This window comes from Bos grunniens, chromosome 14 (assembly GCF_055505025.1).
Source record: "Bos grunniens cultivar Pamir isolate PY7600 chromosome 14, Bosgru_T2T1.0, whole genome shotgun sequence".
Classification (NCBI taxonomy): Eukaryota; Metazoa; Chordata; class Mammalia; order Artiodactyla; family Bovidae; genus Bos; species Bos grunniens.
Window position 1 is genome coordinate 49,708,780 of NC_141178.1, and position 19,699 is coordinate 49,728,478.

The 19,699-nt window shown below is 36.2% G+C and overlaps 1 protein-coding gene across 1 annotated transcript in view; it reads right to left on the bottom strand.

The window, feature by feature from the left end:
- Positions 1–1,154: 1,154 nt before the first annotated feature.
- Positions 1,155–19,699, bottom strand: part of C14H8orf34 (chromosome 14 C8orf34 homolog) — a 278,124-nt gene continuing 259,579 nt past the window's right edge. Inside the window, exons 10-11 of the mRNA XM_086336644.1 lie at positions 11,809–11,885; positions 1,155–2,890 (exon numbers count right to left, since the gene is read on the bottom strand). Of these exons, the coding sequence (XP_086192770.1) occupies positions 2,744–2,890; positions 11,809–11,885 (224 nt within the window). The 3' untranslated portion in view covers positions 1,155–2,743. The remainder of the gene's footprint in view (positions 2,891–11,808; positions 11,886–19,699) is intronic.

Here is a 19,699-nt window from a genome sequence, read left to right on the forward strand (position 1 = left end):
GGCTGGGGTTACCAAAGTGATTGTCCTCCAAATAAATAAAATAATTAAAAAGAAAAGAATTAATGGAGTCATTCTGAGTTGGGATCTCAAGTCTTTAATACCATGTTGTTATACATCTTCCTGAGCACTGTCTTCTTAGAAATTAATTGTACTTATTATACATGAGTACATATTAGGTCATTCTTCCTTCCCCAACTATCTTAAAAATAAAATGCAGAATTTAACTGGCCCCAAGAAATAATTTCATAATTTTACTAATGGATAAATAGTGAAATTATGGAGAGAAAGTGATTAATTACAAAACTATAATCAATGTTTTACCACTCATTATATCATACATATCATCTCAGGTCATTTTTTCCAGGGAAAATGTGACATTTAGAAGTTACATTTTAAAAAATCATAGAAGTTTTAAAAAGTAATATTTGTATAGGTTTGGGCAAATATTTCCATCCTCAGTGTGTTAGTAATCAACAGACCTAAAAATGTCAAAAGGAAAAAATCTTAGTAGATGCCAAAATTTGGTTAGATAACTTGTCTACTATAGTACTTGGTTTTAAGCAGTTTATTGGTGTCCTAAATCTGTGAGTAATGAAAACTATGGAAAATTCTATAGGGTAGAGAGAAAATGAAACAGTAAAAACCTTTAGGGTGGAACAAAATGCATACTAATTTCTATTCATTAGCAGACAATTCACTACTCCAATCACCTGCCAGCAGTTTGTAAATATTGCTTTTCAAGAAACACAATCTACCATAATTTATTATTTCTATTGGTGAGATGATCATGAATATTAATCTTTCCTTCTTTATTTTGCAAGAGTGCAAGTTAAAATATATTTAATTTTAATTCCATAAATGCTGTGTTCCCATTTTGCACAGGCTAGCCATACAGCGCAAGAAAAAATTAGAGCTTGTTCATTAACTTATACTTTCAACATTTTGTTCACTGTTCAGCTATTTAAATCAATTTACGTAAATCACAAACTCTAAAATATGTGTAACAATTTACTCATCATAAAATTATATTTGGGTATGAAAAAGAATTTTGAAGATGTCTTATTAAAAACATTTAAAATGTCAAGTTGTGAAGATGATGAAACATAGTTTTTATTAGGGAAGGGTTGTTTGTAGGGAGGAACACCACTAATAAGAAAAAAGGTGGAAAGTAGGAGTATCAAAATTCATAGTTAAAGAAATTGTCTGCTGCTGCTGCTGCTGCTAAGTCGCTTCAGTCATGTCCGATTCTGTGCGACCCCATAGACGGCAGCCCACTACGCTCCCCTGTCCCTGGGATTCTCCAGGCAAGAACACTGGAGTGGGTTGCCATTGCATTCTCTGAAAGAAATTGTCTAGAAGTCCACTAAAAATTTATACCCATATTTTATACTGGAAAGCTATGGGAACAATTGTTTTTATGCTTGTCAAGTCTAAGTGGTAATTTTATATCTTATTTTTACTACAGTTTAGTTGATTTAGAATATTATGTTAGTTTCAGGAGTACAACACAGTGATTTAATATTTCATAAGTTGTATTCCATTTAAAGTTATGATAAAATATTGACTATATATTCCCTATTCCCTGTGCTGTACCATATATCCTATACCTCATTTATTTTATACATAGGTAATTTTATATCTTTTAAGTGTATAGATCTCTTTATGGTATGCTTTATGAGAGAAGAGGCAATGATCTGGGAGAGAAGAAATGGTGTAAAAGGAATGACTGTCCAAGGGGACCTACACTATTTGGCTTCATGCAGGTTTCTAGAGTAGAGAAATACAAAGCATTTGTGCAATCTACATATTGTAAAAGTCGTATGTGGATGTCTCATCTCGCAATGCAAGGGACATGAGTTCAATCTCTGGTCAGGGAAGTCAGATCCCATATGCTGTGGGGAAATGAAGCCCGTGTGCCAGACCATGTGCTACGACTAAAGAGTACGTGTGCACAATGAAAGAACCCACATGATGCAACGAAGATTCTACATGCCACAATTAAGACCCAACACAGCCAAATAAACAAATAGATTTTTTTTAAGTAGTATGATTTCAGTGAATGGCAAATTTTTCCTTGTCTCAGCAATAAGTGATCACTGAGTGTAGTGGAATTCTTTTTTTTTTTTTTAACACAATTCCAAGAGCACCCAAGATTTGTTATAAGAAGATTCCACCGTACTTATTAACAATCTGACAGGGACTAGAAATACAAGTGGAACTCTTTGCTGACCTATCTACTTTACTGGCTGAATAAAACTTTTAAATATTAGCAAAATCTATTCACCTTCTGTACAATAAAAATAAATTCCCTTAGAAACAATGTCTTTCTTATCAAAGCTCTTTTCTGAATTTGCATATCAGCTGTATGCATTACTGGAGACATGCACATAAATGTTTATCTTCATGTTTTCCAATGACAGTTGTTATCAAAAGAATATTGTATCTAACCCCAATTTACTCTTTTTTTAAGTTCATATTCATGGAATCTTGAGAAAATAATATATGTCTGGGAAATTCCAACTTCAGACAATCAGGTCCACACCTTGCTACTTGAGAATAGAAATAGAGTCATTAAAGAGTGGGGGGGGGAGTCATTATTTGTCCCTAGAACATCAATTAAAAAAATGGTTTATTTACTAATCCAGAAAGCACACTTAATATTGTCAAGTCAAGCCTAAAAGTAATCAAATTTCACCTCTAATCCAACTAAGTATACATCTACTTTATTAAGATGATTCTGTAATCACTTGAGTCTAACTTCTGTATCAAGTTTGCCAAAGAAATATTTTCTGCTACATGTATTATTTTCCTCTTTGTTTTCCTTCGAGTACCCTCCGAATTTTAAGATTCCCTTCTTGTCAGGCTGCTCTGGTTTCTCATACTCCTTCACCTGTCAAGGATCCAAACAAGATTAGTCTTTTATGCTCCAAATTTAATGATCCTTTGCTTTCATAGAAATTTGTCTTAAGATTTAGTTCCTCAAATCACTTTTTCACCTTCAATCTAATGAATAATCCTATCTTTAATATTGGGTATTGATAGTGGGGGCTTCCCTGGTGGCTCAGATGGTAAAGAATCTGCCTGCAATGTGGGAGATCTGGGTTCGATCCTTGGGTTGGGAAGATCCCCTGGAGAAGCGAATGGCTACTCACTTTAGTATCCTTGTCTGGGAAATCCCATGGACAGAGGAGCCTGGTGGGCTACAGTCCACGGGGTTGTGAAGAGTTGGACACCAATGAGCGATTAACACTTTCAGTGTTCTAATTTTATTCTTTCTACATTACATGTGCTATTTAATAGTGGCTCCTGTGCCTTAAAAACTGTATGGACCCTAAAAGTACTGTGAGAGTTTGGGCACTGGGAAATTTGAGCGTATCACAGAAGGGATGTCAAACCTAAGTGATAAGTCACAGGACTTGCAAAATTCAGAGAGGATATTAAGTATGTGAAAATGCTTAACAATAAGAAAGTGCTATACAAATAGGTGATATTATTATTATTACTACCATAATTCTACTTAGTTTTACCTATCTCCTCAAACAGATAAGACTCTTCAGAAGGAAAATATACTAAAAATACAACTTTCAGTAACTCTACAGGAGCCTTTCTATTAATTATTCTTCTACTTTAAGAAATGATGAATGACTAGTTACATAAAGTCTAATAAAGAGTAAGCTTATGAAGGGCTGATCAGTATTGACCAATTAATGCAATAAATAAGATACTTACAAAGGAAAAAGAAAAACAATCAGTAAAATACTGAATGCCAAATGTCTGTCTTAATTATCTTTTCATCTTCCTATTATGCTCACATGCTTGTTTAATACTTTAAAAACAAAATAGAATTTTGAAGACAAACAATAGGAACTATAGAAGGGATATATGTAAACACATAGCTGAATCACTTCGCTGTACAGCAGAAACTATGAAACATGGTAAAGCAACTATACCCCAATAAAAATTAAGTTAAAAAAAAAAAGATTGCAGGAGTGAACTTGCAAAGATAAGGTTGAAAAGATAAGATTTGAATAAAGTAAATGTTTCCAGGGAAACCTCAAAAGGGAGAGGGAGCAACTATATGAACTGTGAAATTTAAAACTCATTGATAATAAGTCTTCATGGATCACTGATTTTAAAATTTTATGTACTCTATTTTATGCACAAAAAAGTCAACCAAAAGGTATCTGCTGCTTTGTATTTTCTTCCTAAGGCTTTGTTTTTTGTTGTTTCAATTTTAATGAACAGATTTATTTGACAAATCCAGCTTTAATCTTCACAAGATGTTGATATGTGGAGACATTCCAGAACACAGAAGGAGGGGGAGAGGGAAATTCCATAAGAATGATCTGCTTATTTGGGGAGGATAAAAATGTAAATCTAAATGTTGCTTTTACCTCACTCAAATATTCACAACATATTTTAAACGCAGGTTAAGCCACTGGGGAAAAAAGTTTCCAAGAGTCTGTTACCCACTTATTAATATCCAATACCCAACATGGAAAGTTAGCAAATAGAGACAGCATGTGTTGAAACAAGTCTAAATGGTTTTCAACATTTGTGGCATGTTTATATTTTTGCAGGAAATGACTCAAAATTTTCTTTGAAGTATTTTGTATTTCTTACAGTAATAAAGGGGGAAAAAGTTCTGTTTTGTGTCAATTCTCCATTAATATTTAGATAAAGCCAAAATTTTCTTCTTGTTTACCAAAAATACAATTGTAAGAAATATTATTTAGGGAATTTCCATTTTTAATGTAACATAATTTTTTAATCCATGTTTTTTTATAATAAAAGCAACTACCATCTAGAAACTATATTTGAGGTCCTACTGTTAATTTATCCACTATTGTGTATATTCCACACACTTCTCCCCCAAATTAGATGGTTAAGTTTACATTTGACTGTAAATGGAATTACAGAATTTTTAAAAATTCAAAATAAAGTGAATGTGTTAAATTGACTTAGAACAAATTTCGGCATTAGAAAAACACTAGTGAGCACCGTGAAAAGAAGGCAAAACTTTCTGAAGGTCAGTGTGAAATCACTCATAAGTTTGACCAAAAAACTATTATTTTTTCTTCTTTGGGTTATTAGGTACTATTAAATAAGCCAAATACTATGGACAGGATAAATCTTGATACTAGAAAAAGAATCTAACTGTATCCTTTGAGAGATGAGAAAGGCTGTGCTGGAATTCACAGATGATAAAACAAATCTTTGCAAAAAGTGATAAATGACAGACTATCCCAAACTCAATGATGACATGCTTTTATCATCATGAGATTATGAAAACATGCTGAAGTTTATAAATGTCAGAAAATCCCTTTTAAAAAGTTAACACAGACCTGGATTAGAATCCAAATATAATATTTGTATCAATATATACTCCATTATAGTCTCTGATGTGGGAACATCATTTGAAACCTTTGGTTTAGTTCTGGCATGATCCACACTTTACAGGGGACTTGAAAAACAAGAATGTGTTCAGAGAAAGCATCCAGAAGAACTGAACTACACAATAAGAACTGGTTAAAAGAACAGATTGTTTGGGGCTGGAAAAAAAAGTCTCAGTTGGGACATGACAACAGCTTTTACTATCTAGAGATGAGTTTAGCAGAAGAAGAACTGGACTCAGGCTGTTACTCCATGAGTAGAACGAAGACCAATGGTTACAAGTGATGGTGAGAAATGTAAGAAAAAGTCTAACAAATAGAAATAATCTGTTTCTAAAAGAAATAGGAAGGCACTAGAAATATCAAGAATGTGCAGTAGAAGGGAAACTGGCCAGTGCTCAACTCCTGACCTCACTGCTTCTTTCAGCTTTGAGATCTTGATCCAGTTACTAAACTTCTCTTTCTGTTTCCTTACCTATAAAATGGATGTTCTTGAATTGGATAAAAGTGGTGTAGCAGGTCAGAATCCTGAGATAAGGGGGAGAAAATCTTGAACTGGGGGTTTCCCTGGTGACTCAGATGGTAAAGCATCTGCCTGCAATGCAGGAGATCTAGGTTCGTTTTCTGGGTCAGGAAAATCCCCTGGAGAAGGGGATGGCAACCCACTTCAGTACTCTTGCCTGGAGAATTTCATGGGCAGAGGAGCCTGGCAAGCTACAGTCCATGGGATTGCGAAGAGTCGGACATGACTGAGCGACTAACACTCTTGAACTAGATGGGCATCATAAATCTTGAACTAGATGGCCACCATGGTGCTTTCTATTTCTAAGGTTCTACTATTTCATAATAAGTGAAAATACGATATTTTTCATCTCATGGTAAGAAATTATTGCCTAATAATTTTATTTAATCAACACATAGCTACTATGTTGTATAATAGTGCCTACTATATATAGGCACTCCTCTAAGAATATAGAAGAGAAAAATGCCCAAAAACTTTGTCAAGATAGACCTTAAATCAGACAATAAATGAAACAAGTAAATCATACAATGTAAGAGAAGGTGATAAGTACTATATACAATAACAGAGAAATTAGAGATTTTAAACAAGGTCTGGGAAGCTTCCATGAAAAGCCAACATATGAAAAAAGATACATTAATTTCATCAAAATTTTTACAATAATTTTATTATGAAATCCATTGAAAAATGGATTCAACCAAGTCTTGTGACCCAAATAATGTTCCAAATAATGCAATCTCATCAGAGAATGTTATGGACTGAACTGTGTCCCTCCCACAATTCAAATGTTGAAGTTCTAAGCTTTAGTTCTTCAGAATGTGACTCTATTTGTGAGGTAATTAAGCCAGATGAGATCGCTGAAATGGGTCCTGACCCAAAATGACTGGTGTATTTATGAGAAGAGATTAAGACACAGCCATGTACAGAGGGAAGACCATGTGAAAACATAGGGAGAAGGCACCGTCTGCAAGCTAAGGAGAGAGGCCTCAGAAGAAACCAACTTTGCTCACACCTGGATCTCACTTTCACCTCCAGAATCATGAGACAATACATTTCTGTTGTTTAAGCACCTCTAACAAACCAACACAGAGAATACTGTGGAATTTCCCAGGCAAGAATACTGGAGCAGGCTGCCATTTCCTTCTCCAGGGAATCTTCCCAACCCAGGGATCAAAAATGCATCTTCTATCTCCTGCATTGGCAGGCAGGTTCTATACCAGCTGAGTCACCAGGGAAGCCATTGTAGTATATTAACCCAGTCTAAATACTAAGTTTAGGATAATTCAAGATTGCAAAGCCATTTTTATAGCAACTCAGACTTCTTTAAAAACTTTATATTTAGACTATATATGTAGATTTCAGTTTTTCTGTGTCTATATTTGTGAAGATCCTCATCCTTGGAAGAAAGGCTATGACAAACCTAGACAGCATTTAAAAAACAGAGCCATCATTTTGCCGACAAAAGTCCAGATAGTCGAAGCTATGGTTTTTTCAGTAGTTATGTACAGATGAGAAAGTTGGACTATAAAGAAGGCTGAGTACCAAATAATTGATGCTTTCAAATTGTGGTGCTGGATAAGACTCTTGAGAGTCCCTTGGACTACAAGGAGATCAAACCAGTCAATCCTAAAGGAAATCAACCCTGAATATTCACTGGAAGGACTGATGCTTAAGCTGAAGCTCCAATAATATTTGGCCACCTGATGTGAAGAGCTGACATTGGAAAAGACCCTGATGCTGGGAAAGATTCAGGGCAGGAAGAGAAGGAGGTGATAGAGGATGAGATGGTTGGATGGACCAACCATCAGCTCACTGGACATGAGTTTGAGCAAACTCTAGGAGATAGTAAAGGACAGAGAGGCCAGGTATGTTGCAGTCCATGGGATCACAAACAGACTCGACCTAGTAACTGAACAACAACAACGAACGTTGTACCATTAAATTGCACTGAAAATCTTGAACCTAATGGTTACCTGGGAGTAACCATGGGAGAAGAGTGGAGAAATAACTCCAGGAAAAAATAAAGAGATGGAGCCACAGCGAAAACAACGCCCAGATGTGGATATGACTGGTGATGGAAGTAAACCCCGAGGCTGTAAAGAGCAATATTGCATAGGAACCTGGAATGTTAGGTCTATGAATCAAGGTAAATTAGAAGTGGCCAAACAGGAGATGGCAAGAGTGAACACTGACATTTTAGGAATCAGTGAACTAAAATGGACTAGAATGGGCAAATTTAATTCAGATGACCATTATATCTACTAATATGGGCAAGAATCCCTTAGAAGAAATGAAGTAGCCCTCATAGTTAACAAAAGAGTCTGAAATGCAGTACTTGAGCGCAGCTCAAACATGACATAATGATTTCTGTTCATTTCCAAGGCAAACCATACAACATAACAGTAATCCAAGTCTATGCCCCGACCAGTAATGCTGAAGAAGCTGGAGTTGAATGGTTCTATGAAGACCTACAGACCTTATAGAATTAACACCCAAAAAAGATGTCCTTTTCTTCATAGGGGACTGTAATGCAAAAGTAGGAAGTCGAGACCTGGAGTAACAGGCAAATTTCACCTTGGAGTACAAAATGAAGCAGGGTAAATGCTAACAGAGTTTTGTCAAGAGAACACGCTGGTCACAGCAAACACCCTCTTCCAACAACACAAGATATGGACATCACTGGATGGTCAATACTGAAATCAGATTGATTATATTCTTTGCAGCCAAAGATGGAGAAGCTCTATACAGTCGGCAAAACAAGACTGGGAGCTGACTGTGGCTCAGATCATGAACTTCCTTTTGCTAAATTCACACATAAATTGAAGAGAGTAGGAAAAACCACTAGACCATTCAGGTATGACCTAAATCAAATCTCTTATGATTATACAGTAGAAGTGACAAACAGATTCAAGGGATTAGATCTGATAGACAGAGTGCCTGAAGAACTATGGACAGAGGATCATGACATTGTACAGGAGGCAGTGATCAAGACCATCCCCAAGAAAAAGAAATGCATAAAGGCAAAATGGTTGTCTGAGGAGGTCTTACAAATAGCTGAGAAAAGAAAAGAAGCTAAAGGCAAAGGAGAAAAGGAAAGATACACCCATCTATATGCAGAGTTCCAAAGAACAGCAAGGAGAGATAAGAAAGCCTTCCTCAGTGATCAATGCAAATAAATAGAGGAAAAGAATATAATGGGAAAGATTAGAGATCTCTTCAAGAAAATTAGAGATACCAAGGGAACATTTCATGCAAAGATGAGCACAGTAAAGGACAGAAATGGTACGGGCCTAACAGAAGCAGAATATATTAAGAAGAGGTGGCAAGAATACACAGAAGAACTACAAAAAAGATCTCTATAACCCAGACAACCACGATGGTATAATCATTCACCTAGAGCCAGATATCCTGGAATGCGAGTCAAGTAGGCCTTAGGAGTCATCACAACGAACAAAGCTAGTGGAGGTATTAAAATTCCAGTTGAGCTATTTCAAATCCTAAAAGATGATGCTGTGAAAGTGCTGCACTCAATATGCCAGCAAATTTGGGAAAACTCAGCAGTGGCCACAGGACTGGAAAAGGTCAGTTTTCATTTCAATTCCAAAGAAAGGAAATGCCAAAGAATGTTAAAACTACCACACAGTTGCCCTCATTTCACATGCTAGCAAAATAATGCTCAAAATTCTCCAAGCCAGGCTTGAACAGTACATGAATCATGAACTTCCAGATGTTCAAGCTGGATTTATAAAAGGCAGAGGAACTAGAGATCAAACTGCCAACATCTGTTGAATCACAGAAAAAGCAAGAAAATTCTCCAAAAAAATCTTCTGCTTTATAGATTATGCCAAAGCACAGATCACCTTACCTGCCTCCTGAGAAATCTGTATGCAGGTCAAGAAGCAACAGTTAGAATCAGACATAGAACAACAGACTAGTTCCAAGTTGGGAAAGGAGTACATCAAGTCTGTATATTGTTACCCTGCTTATTTAACTTATATGCAGGGTACCTCATGCAAAATGGCAGGCTGGATGAAGCACAAGCTGGAATCAAGATTGCCAGGAGAAACATCAATAACCTCAGATATGCAGATGACACCATCATTATGGCAGAAAGTAAAGAGGAACTAAAGAGCCTCTTGATGAGGGTGAAAGAGGAGAGTGAAAAAGCTGGCTTAAACTCAACATTCAAAACACAAAGTTCACGGCATCTGGTCCCATCACTCCATGGCAAATAGATGGAGAAACAATGGAAACAGTGATAGACTTTATTTTCTTGGGCTCCAAAATCATTGCAGATGGTGACTACAACCATGAAATTAAAAGATGCTTGCTCCTTGGAAGAAAAGCTATGACTAACCTACACAGCATATTAAAAAGCAGAGATATCACTTTGCTGACAAAGGTCCATCTAGTCAAAGTTATGTTTTTTCCAGTAGTCATAAGGATGTGAGACTTGGACCATAAGAAAGCTGAGTGCCGAAGAATTGATGCTTTTGAACTGTGTTTTGGTGGAGACTCTTGAGAGTCCCTTGGACTGCAAGGAGATCCAACCAGTCAATCCTAAAGAAAATCAATACTGAATATTCATTGGAAGGACTGATGCTGTATCTGAAACTCCAATAGTTTGGCTACCTGATGCGAAGAACTGACTCATTAGAAAAGACCCTGATGCTGGGAAAGATTGCAGGTGGGAGGATAAGAGGACAACAGAGGATGAGATGGTTAGATGGCATCACTGACTCAATGGACATGAGTTTGGGCAAGCTCCAGGAGATGGTGATGGACAGGGAAGCCTGATGTGCTGCAGTCAATGGGTTGCAAAGAGTTGGACATGACTGAGCGACTGAACTGAACTGAATGGTTACCTCCCAATATACTTTGTGGAAGAGATATAGTTTAATCAAAATATCAGAAGGACTTCACAACTAATAATATCATGCTTAAATTATACCTGGGCTTCCCTGATAGCTCAGTTGAAAAAGAATCCCCCTGCATTCAGAAAGATCCCTTGGAGAAGTGATAGGCTACCCACTCCGGTTCTTGGGCTTCCTTTGTGGCTCAACTGTTAAAGAATTTGCCTGCAATTTGGGAAACCTGGGTTCAACCCCTGGGTTGGGAAGACCCCCTAGAGAAGGGAAAGGCTACCCACTCCAGTATTCTGACCTGGAGAATTCCATGGACTGTAGAGTCCATGGGGTTGCAGAGAGTTGGACACAACTGAGCGACTTTCACTTTAAGGTATATGTAAACTTCCAGGATATGCAAAACATTTATTTTTCTATCATGATATGCTGTTGCTGCTGCTAAGTCGCTTCAGTCGTGCCCAACTCTGTGCAACCCCATAGACGGCAGCCCACCAGGCTCCCCCGTCCCTGGGATTCTCCAGGCAAGAACGCTGGAATGGGTTGCCATTTCCTTCTCCAATGCATGAAAATGAAAAGTGAAAGTGAAGTCACTCAGTCGTGTCGGACTCTTAGCGACCCCATGGACTGCAGCCTACCAGGCTCCTCCGTCCATGGGATTTTCCAGGCAAGAGTACTGGAGTGGGTTGATTTATTGAAGTTTGAGATGGCAGCTCATAGTCTTTTAGAATGTTCATGTGCACAACCAAGCAGTTAATAATACCGGGACTTAGGTTCCCCCCTCCGCCTTATTCAACTCTTCTCCAATTGCTGAAAGAGCTCAGTGCAACTTTGTAGCTTTGCTGTGTACCTGTAATCAAGCTGACCACCTACTTAAAGGAGCATCTCCATGACTATGTGGGCTATGTAGATGCACATTTTAACACATTCTTTAAGTGACGTTGCTTCCTATTCCTTTCTATCCCTTTTAGATGTTCCTGTTAGGGATACACATTAGTTTTAGAGATAAAATTAAGTCAATGAATATACTTACAGGCGCTGTTAATCCAGATGCTTTCTCAGATTCTTCACCCTCTTCCATTAGTGCTTCTTCAGTCCCAGGTAAAGAATCTATTTTCACAAAAAGAATGAGTAAGTTAGAAAAAAAAGAGTCAGTTGGAGTCACATATTGCTTAATATATGAACTTATCTGATATATGTTAATATGTGATACAATGTTTATATGTAAAGCATAAACTCTCAGATACATAAACTTATCATGAGAAGGATATGAAAGTAACTGAACGGGATGTTGAAAAATCATAGTATTTGAGATTTAAAATAGTGTGTAGAGTGTTTTTTATTTAGCGTACAATGTATGCAAACCTTTAGCATTTCTAATTTGCATGCTTGCATGCTCAGTCGCTTCAGTCGTGTCCAACTTTTTGCAACCCTATGGACTGTAGTCTGCCAGGTTCCTCTGTCCACGGGATTCTCCAGGCAAGAATACTGTGGGTCACCATTTTCTTCTCCAGGGATCTTCCTGACCCAGGGATCGAACCCACGTCTCTTACATCTCTGCATTGGCAGGCGGGTTCTTTACCACTAGTGCCACCTGGGAAGCCCATTTAAAAGGGTGCAATGAAGTCAGGACTGTGCAAGAGCTGCAGTCATCTTAGTCAGATCAACTCTTCTTTTGGCATATTATTTAGTTAATTGTTGGAATTTAATGTTCTTTTTCTGTCTTGTAATTTTTATTTGCTTTTTCCATCAACTGTTTTTTTTTTCTTTTTTTGAGGGGCCACAGTATTTAAATTCCAATTTGTATTCTCTTTTTTAAACAGGATGAACAGTTCTGAAAAGTTGGGAGAAAGGTTGTTGTTGTTATTTCATTGCTAAGTCCCGTCCAATTCTTTGTGACTCCATGGACTGCAGCCCACCAGACTCTGTCTGTGGGATTCTCCATGCAAGAACACTGGAGCGGATTGCCATGTACACCTCCAGGGGATCTTCCCAACTCAGAGTCTGAATCCATGTCTCTTTCATCACCTGAACTGTCAGGCGGATTCTTTACCACTACCACTACCTGGGAGAAGAGTACTTATTATTAAATGACGGTTAGTATTCCATTTTAATGTATCAAGGAACAAGTTGATATTATTTGCTTGACTAGATTGATGATAGGGTATGTAATGACTTTCAAATATGTGAATAAAAAGATGGTAAACTTTTCCATATGTCTGCTAAATTAAATTAATTATAACAACGAAGATTTCTACAGGTTCTAGAGAATTCTTCAATAGAGATAGATACATAGAGCATCTAGAAATAGCTTGTGTTTTAATACCTTCCATTCAAATAAAAAAATCAGTTATAAGGAGGGTATTTTAAATCACCGGAAGCTTTAACCATTGATTGATTATATTTATTTATATTTTAAAGAGCCATATGCATCCTTAAAGAAGGCCTTCCTTCACATTCACACACACAAGTGGAGACAGATTTTTTTTGTTTGTTTCATAAAACGTGTGCTCTGAGAAGAAAATCAGAGCCTTAAATCCTCTGAGTCCTTAATGGCCAGTCAAGACCATAGAGACAATGGAAAGCTTAGTACAAATCTATAATCACAATTGTTAAATCATGGAGCTCTAGCTCCAATAATTCAGAATTTTATATTCAAGCAAAAAAAATCAGGATAAATGATGAGAATTGTACCACATTAAAAATATTAATCCACGAATAAAGGAAACTTGAATCCATATCTATTAAAACTCCATCATAAATGTGACAATAGATAGATTCTTTACTTTAGAATGCATAAATTAGTATAATTTAAGTCCCCCAAGACTGAATTATATTCTGCTGAACTGTGATCAAATATTACTATAATTTTAGTATTCATTCGGTATTTTTTCCATTTTATTATATGTTGAAATTGCTATTTGTGTGGAATATTGACAATAATATTAAAATGTCCGACCCTACATCATAAAGCAAATTATTACATTTACAGAAGAAAACTCACTCTCGTGGATTTGCTAGGATTTTTATAGTTGGAAATACTATATGCCAGGCTTTTAACTAGGAGCTGTTAAAACAAGTTGAGCAACAATTCCAGAAAAATAAATGACCTAATCAAAAAATGGGCCAAAGAACTAAACAGACATTTCTCCAAAGAAGACATACAGATGGCTAACAAAACACATGAAAAGATGCTCAACATCACTCTTTATCAGAGAAATGCAAATCAAAACCACAATGAGATACCATCTCATGCCAAGTCAGAATGGCTGCTATCAAAAAGTCTACAAACAATAAATGCTGGAGAGGGTGCGGAGAAAAGGGAACCCTCTTACACTGTTGGTGGGAAAGCAAACTAGTACAGCCACTATGGAGAACAGTGTGGAAATTCTTTAAAAAACTGGAAACAGAACTGCCTTATGACCCAACAATCCCACTGCTGGGCATACACACCGAGGAAACCAGAATTGAAAGAGACACATGTACCCCAGTGTTCATCGCAGTAGTTTACAATAGCCAGGACATGGAAGCAACCTAGATGTCCATCGGCAGACGGATGGATAAGAAAGCTGTGGTACATATACACAATGGAATATTACTCAGCTATTAAAAAGAATGAATTTGAATCAGTTCTAATGAGGTGGATGAAACTGGAGCCTATTATACAGAGTAAAGTAAGTCAAAAAGAAAAACACCAATACAGTATACTAACACATATATATGGAATTTAGAACGATGACCCTATATGTGAGACAGCAAAAGAGACACAGATGTAAAGGACAGACTTTTGGACTCTGTGGGAGAAGGCGAGGGTAGGATGATTTGAGAGAATAGCATTGAAACATGTATATTATCATATGTGAAATAGATCGCCAGTCCAGGTTTGATGCATGAGACAGGGTGCTCAGGGCTGATGCACTGGGATGACCCTGAGGGATGGGATAGGGAGGGAGGTGGGAGGGGGGTTCAGGATGGGGAACAACACATGTACACCCATGGCTGATTCATGTCAATGTATGGCAAAAACCACTACAATATTGTAAAGTAATTAGCCTCCAATTAAAATAAATAAATTATTTTTAAAAAAAAGAATATGAAGATTCGCTAAAACAACAACAACAAAAAAACCATGGTACAACTCAATAATGGACAAATAGTTCAATGGGCAGAATAGAATTTTTAGGTCCAAACCCATAAGAGCTTAGTTTTTGATAAAACAGTACCTCAAATTTATGTTGAAAGAACAGACAATATAGAGATGGTGTTGACTCACTCTACAAATAAAAATAAAATATGATCTCTATTTAACCTCAAATACAATGACAGACTCAAAATGAATCAGAGAAATAAATGTGGAAGATAAGATTATCAAGTTAATAGAAGACAATGTAAAGGAAAATTTTTTTGTTATTTAGAGGTAAAACCTAGATTAGGAACAACAGAGGGTGTATGCCACCGCCATTTTTATTCACCATTGCTTTTAAGGTTTCACTGTATACAAAAAGAAATAAAATGATCAGTATAAAATTTTGGAAAAAAAAAAAAACAACAATTTGAGCAAGATAATCTTCTATGGCTCTCTCTCTTGGAGTTTACTTGAACACATTCACACAGTATGGATTTTTTTTTAATAAAAATTAACATTTGTAAAAGGCTTGGCAATGGTTTTACATTTTGTTCTGTTCTTGTTTTAGTTCAATTCTTCCTGGTTATTGTTGCCACATCTAGTGAGATCTACAGTGTGGTGAGGTGTGAAGTGCGCCAGAATATTCGAAAATTTACATATCCATCATATTTACATATCTGACCATATTTACATATCCAACCATATTTATACTTGCTAAGTAGAAAGGATCCTTCTAAATAACCCAAATCTAGTGATAGAATAGCAGTATAATAAGCTACTTGGAACAATAAATATTGTGAAAACAGGATGAACCTAGAGACTGTCATACAGAGGGAAGTAAGTCAGAAAGAGAAAAACAAACTTTGTATATTAACACATATACATAGGATCTAGAAAAACGGTACAGCTGATCTTATTTGTGAGGCAGAAATAGAGACACAGACGTAGAGAACAAATGTATGGACACCTGTGCAGGTTAAGGTGGCGCGGGATGAATTGGGAGACTGGATTGACATATACACACTATTGATACTATGTATAAAATAGATAACTAATGGGAACCTACTGTATAGAACAGGGAACTCTACTCAATGTTCTGTGGTGATCTAAACAAGAAGGAAATCCAGAAAGAGGGGAAATATGTGTACATACATATAACTGATTCATTCTGCTGTACAGCAGAAACTAACACAACATTAAAAACCAACTATACTCTAATTCAAAAAAAAAATAAAAAACACCTTAGTGTTGAATGCTTGGAGAGGTGCACTTCATTTTTAAAGTGCTCTGAGTACACTGCTTATTACCAACTATTGGTGGGCACATATGTGTAAACTATGTTGCTCTGTCAACTCCAGAGCAATTTTTTTCTAAGTATTAATTTAAATGATTTTCAAAATACAAGCTATGAATTTTTTGAGCTTTTCTGAATCACATGGAAAGGAAAATGATGTCTATTCCAGAGCATTTTTTTCTAAGTATTAATATAAATGATTTTCAAAATACAAGCTATGAATTTTTTGAGCTTTTTTGAATCACATAGAAAGGAAAACGAGTCTCTAAATTTGTTAAATGTTAGTTTATCTCCTCATTTGAGAGAAGAAACTGAAGAACAGAAAGATAAAGTAATTTTGTCAAAATCTAATAGTCTCTGGCACCACTTGCAGTTGAAACAGCCTCTGTGGTCGATGGGGCCTGCCAGTAAGAACCTAGAGATCTGTAGGGTTTGTCAATGATGTTTAACTTCATTTAATGACTTCCTGTCATTATTTATACTTTTGCTGTTTGTGTCACAACAGGTTTGTTTAAAGCACAAAGTTACACCTGCTCATAGAAATATTTGTTTATTGAGCCAAGTTCAATGTGGATGCATAGTTGACATAAAAATCACATTAGCACTTTGGATCTAGCGATCTGAATAACTTAAGTAGAAAAGAATGTACTGAACCAGACAGCATATTTTGGAATTTGTTGATTAGGTCTCTAACATCTGAATGTGAAGAATGCAGGATATAAGAAGTTCAAGAAAGGAGCTTAAGCTTAATGAATACCTTTTTTCCCCAGTGAATGCAAGTAACTATAATCAACATATTACTGATTTCCTTGTTTAATTTTCTAAAAAATTTAAATCCCAACAATCCTCAGTTATAATGTAAATGTGATTGTTGAAGGATATATTATCTGTAGATCAGTGGATTGGAGTAGTTTTGACAGAATTCAAAAGTATGTGTGTGTGTGTATGTGTGTGTGCGTGTGTGTGTGTGTGCGTGTGTGTGTGTGTGCGTGTGTGTGTGTGTGCTCAGCCGCTCAGTCGGCCAGCTCTTTGCAACCCCTGGACTGTGGCCCACCAGGCTCCCCTGTTCATGGAATTTTCCAGGCAAGAATACTGAAGTGGGTTGACATTTCCTTCTCCATATCTATATATACATGTGTGCATATACATATATAATGGGCCAGTAGTTAACACCTGTTTTGTATCTAGTTTTATATTGAGCATGATAGAGAACACAAGAAACTCTCAAGAAGCATATAATCCAATTGATGAGAGAACAAACACACAAGAAGTAATTCAAGAACAATTAGGGGCTGGAAACAGGAAAACATTTAAGTTTTGCTGTTGTCGTGTCCTGGCTATTATAAATAGTGTTGCAATAAACATTGGGGTACATGTGTCTTTTTGAACTATGATTTTCTCTGGGTCTTTGCCCAGTAGTGGGATTGCTAGGTCACATGGTAGTTCTATTTTTAGTTTTGTAAGGAACGTCCATTCTGTTCTCCATAGTGATTGTATCAATTTGCATTCCCATCAACAGTACAAGAGTAGTCCTTTTTCTTCACATCCTCTCCAGAATTTATTGTTTATTTTTTTTAGATTTTTTGTACAATTTTTTTTAGATTTTTTGACGATGGCCATTCTGACTGCGAGATGATACCTCACTGTAATTTTGATTTGCATTTCTCTAATAATTAGTGATGCTGAACATCTTTTCATGTGTCTGTTTGTCAACTGTATGTCTTCTATAATTACAACATGGAAGCAACCTAAATGTCCATCGACAGAGGAATGGATAAAGTTGTGAAATATATCATATATACAATAGACTATTAGTTATAAAAGGAACAAAATTGGGTCATTGGTTAAGACATGGATGGACATAGAGACTGTCATACAGAATGAAGTAAGTTAGAAAAACATATATTAATGCATATATGTGGAATCTGAAAAAATTGGTATAGTCGATCTTATTTACAAAGCAGAAACAGAGACATAGATGTAAAGAACCAAAGTATGGATAATCAGAGGGAAAGGGGGATAGGATGAATTGCGAGATTGGGATTGACATATGTACACTATTAAAAAAAGAAAAAAGAAGAAAACATTGCTTGTGAACTGGACTTCAGAGAGACTTGACATCATCTTAGCACACAGGATCTGAATAGGCAGATGAGAAGAGAAAGAAATTTCTATGAGTCAAAGAAGAATGGCTTAAGTAAATGGACACTTGTAAGAAGAGCAGAGAAGAGAAACCAGGTTGACTCTAAAAATGAATGGAGTGTCCACTAATGGCCAGCGTGGGGCCCCTAAGTTGCTAGTGACACAATGTATACCTTTCACTGTCAAGAATTAATGAGAGTGTTTCATCTTATCAGCACTAGGAAAGAGCTGAATGTGTAGAAGCTTTACCTTCTTTTTAGTATTGTGCTATACTGGCCCTGGTTTATGTTCTTATGATACCTTATTTTTTAACATTGATTTACATGTTTTTAATCTTCGACATATAAAAAGTATATTTAAAATATACATGCAAAATACTATATATAAGTTACAAAGCACAATGATAAAACAAACACCCCAAATCCATCACCTGACTTAAGAATTAGAACATTTCTAATAACCTTCATATACCTATGAATTCCTTCCTAATCCCATCTCTTTTATCCCCCTACCCCCGAGAATAGCCACCATTTCAAGTTTTTCATTCCCTTCTTTCAATATAATTCTACCACTTGATGTATGTTTTCCTAAAGAATATACTACTTAGACTTACTAGTTTTGAGCCTTAGAAAAATGACATTCTATGACTGCTTTTGTTCAATCAATATTATGCTTTTTACAGACAAATTTTATTTTATTGAGATATGTATTTTTACAAGTCCTTGTTTTATTTTTTATTTTTAACAAATATGATGCTTTTAAGATTCATTCAGTTGTGAGTTGCAACCTACTCACATAAGACTAGAAGGCCCAAATGCCACTTCAGATGGGTGGCTTGAAGTCAGCATTTATTTTATATTTATATCATGGAAACCAGCAATCTGTACAAACCAGGGCTTTTCATTTTCAGACAGTTGTTAACATTTACCAGCATACCACTTATATCATCCGTCCTGAGTGTAGCTGACATGCATTCAGTTTCCCACAGTATAACAATTCCACAGTTTATCCATTTTCCTGTCCACCATCATACTAACAAATTTGCTTACATTTCATGGTACATGAGACGTGCTTTCTAACATATTTATCCAGAAGTGAAGTCTCTGGGCTTCACTCAGATTTTAGGATAATGGAAAACTATTTCCAAAATTGTTTATGCCCCAGCTGTTGTATGAATCTCTTTTTGTCTCGGTCTTCACCAGCACTTGATTTTGTCAGATTTCTCAGTGTCACATAAAAAGTCATAAAACAGCATCTCTCAAGGGCCTTACTTTTCCTTGGTTACTAGAGTAAAATATTTTTCATATGCTCATTGGCCATTTGTGTTTCCTCTTCTGTGAAATATCTATTGCTTATTTTTCT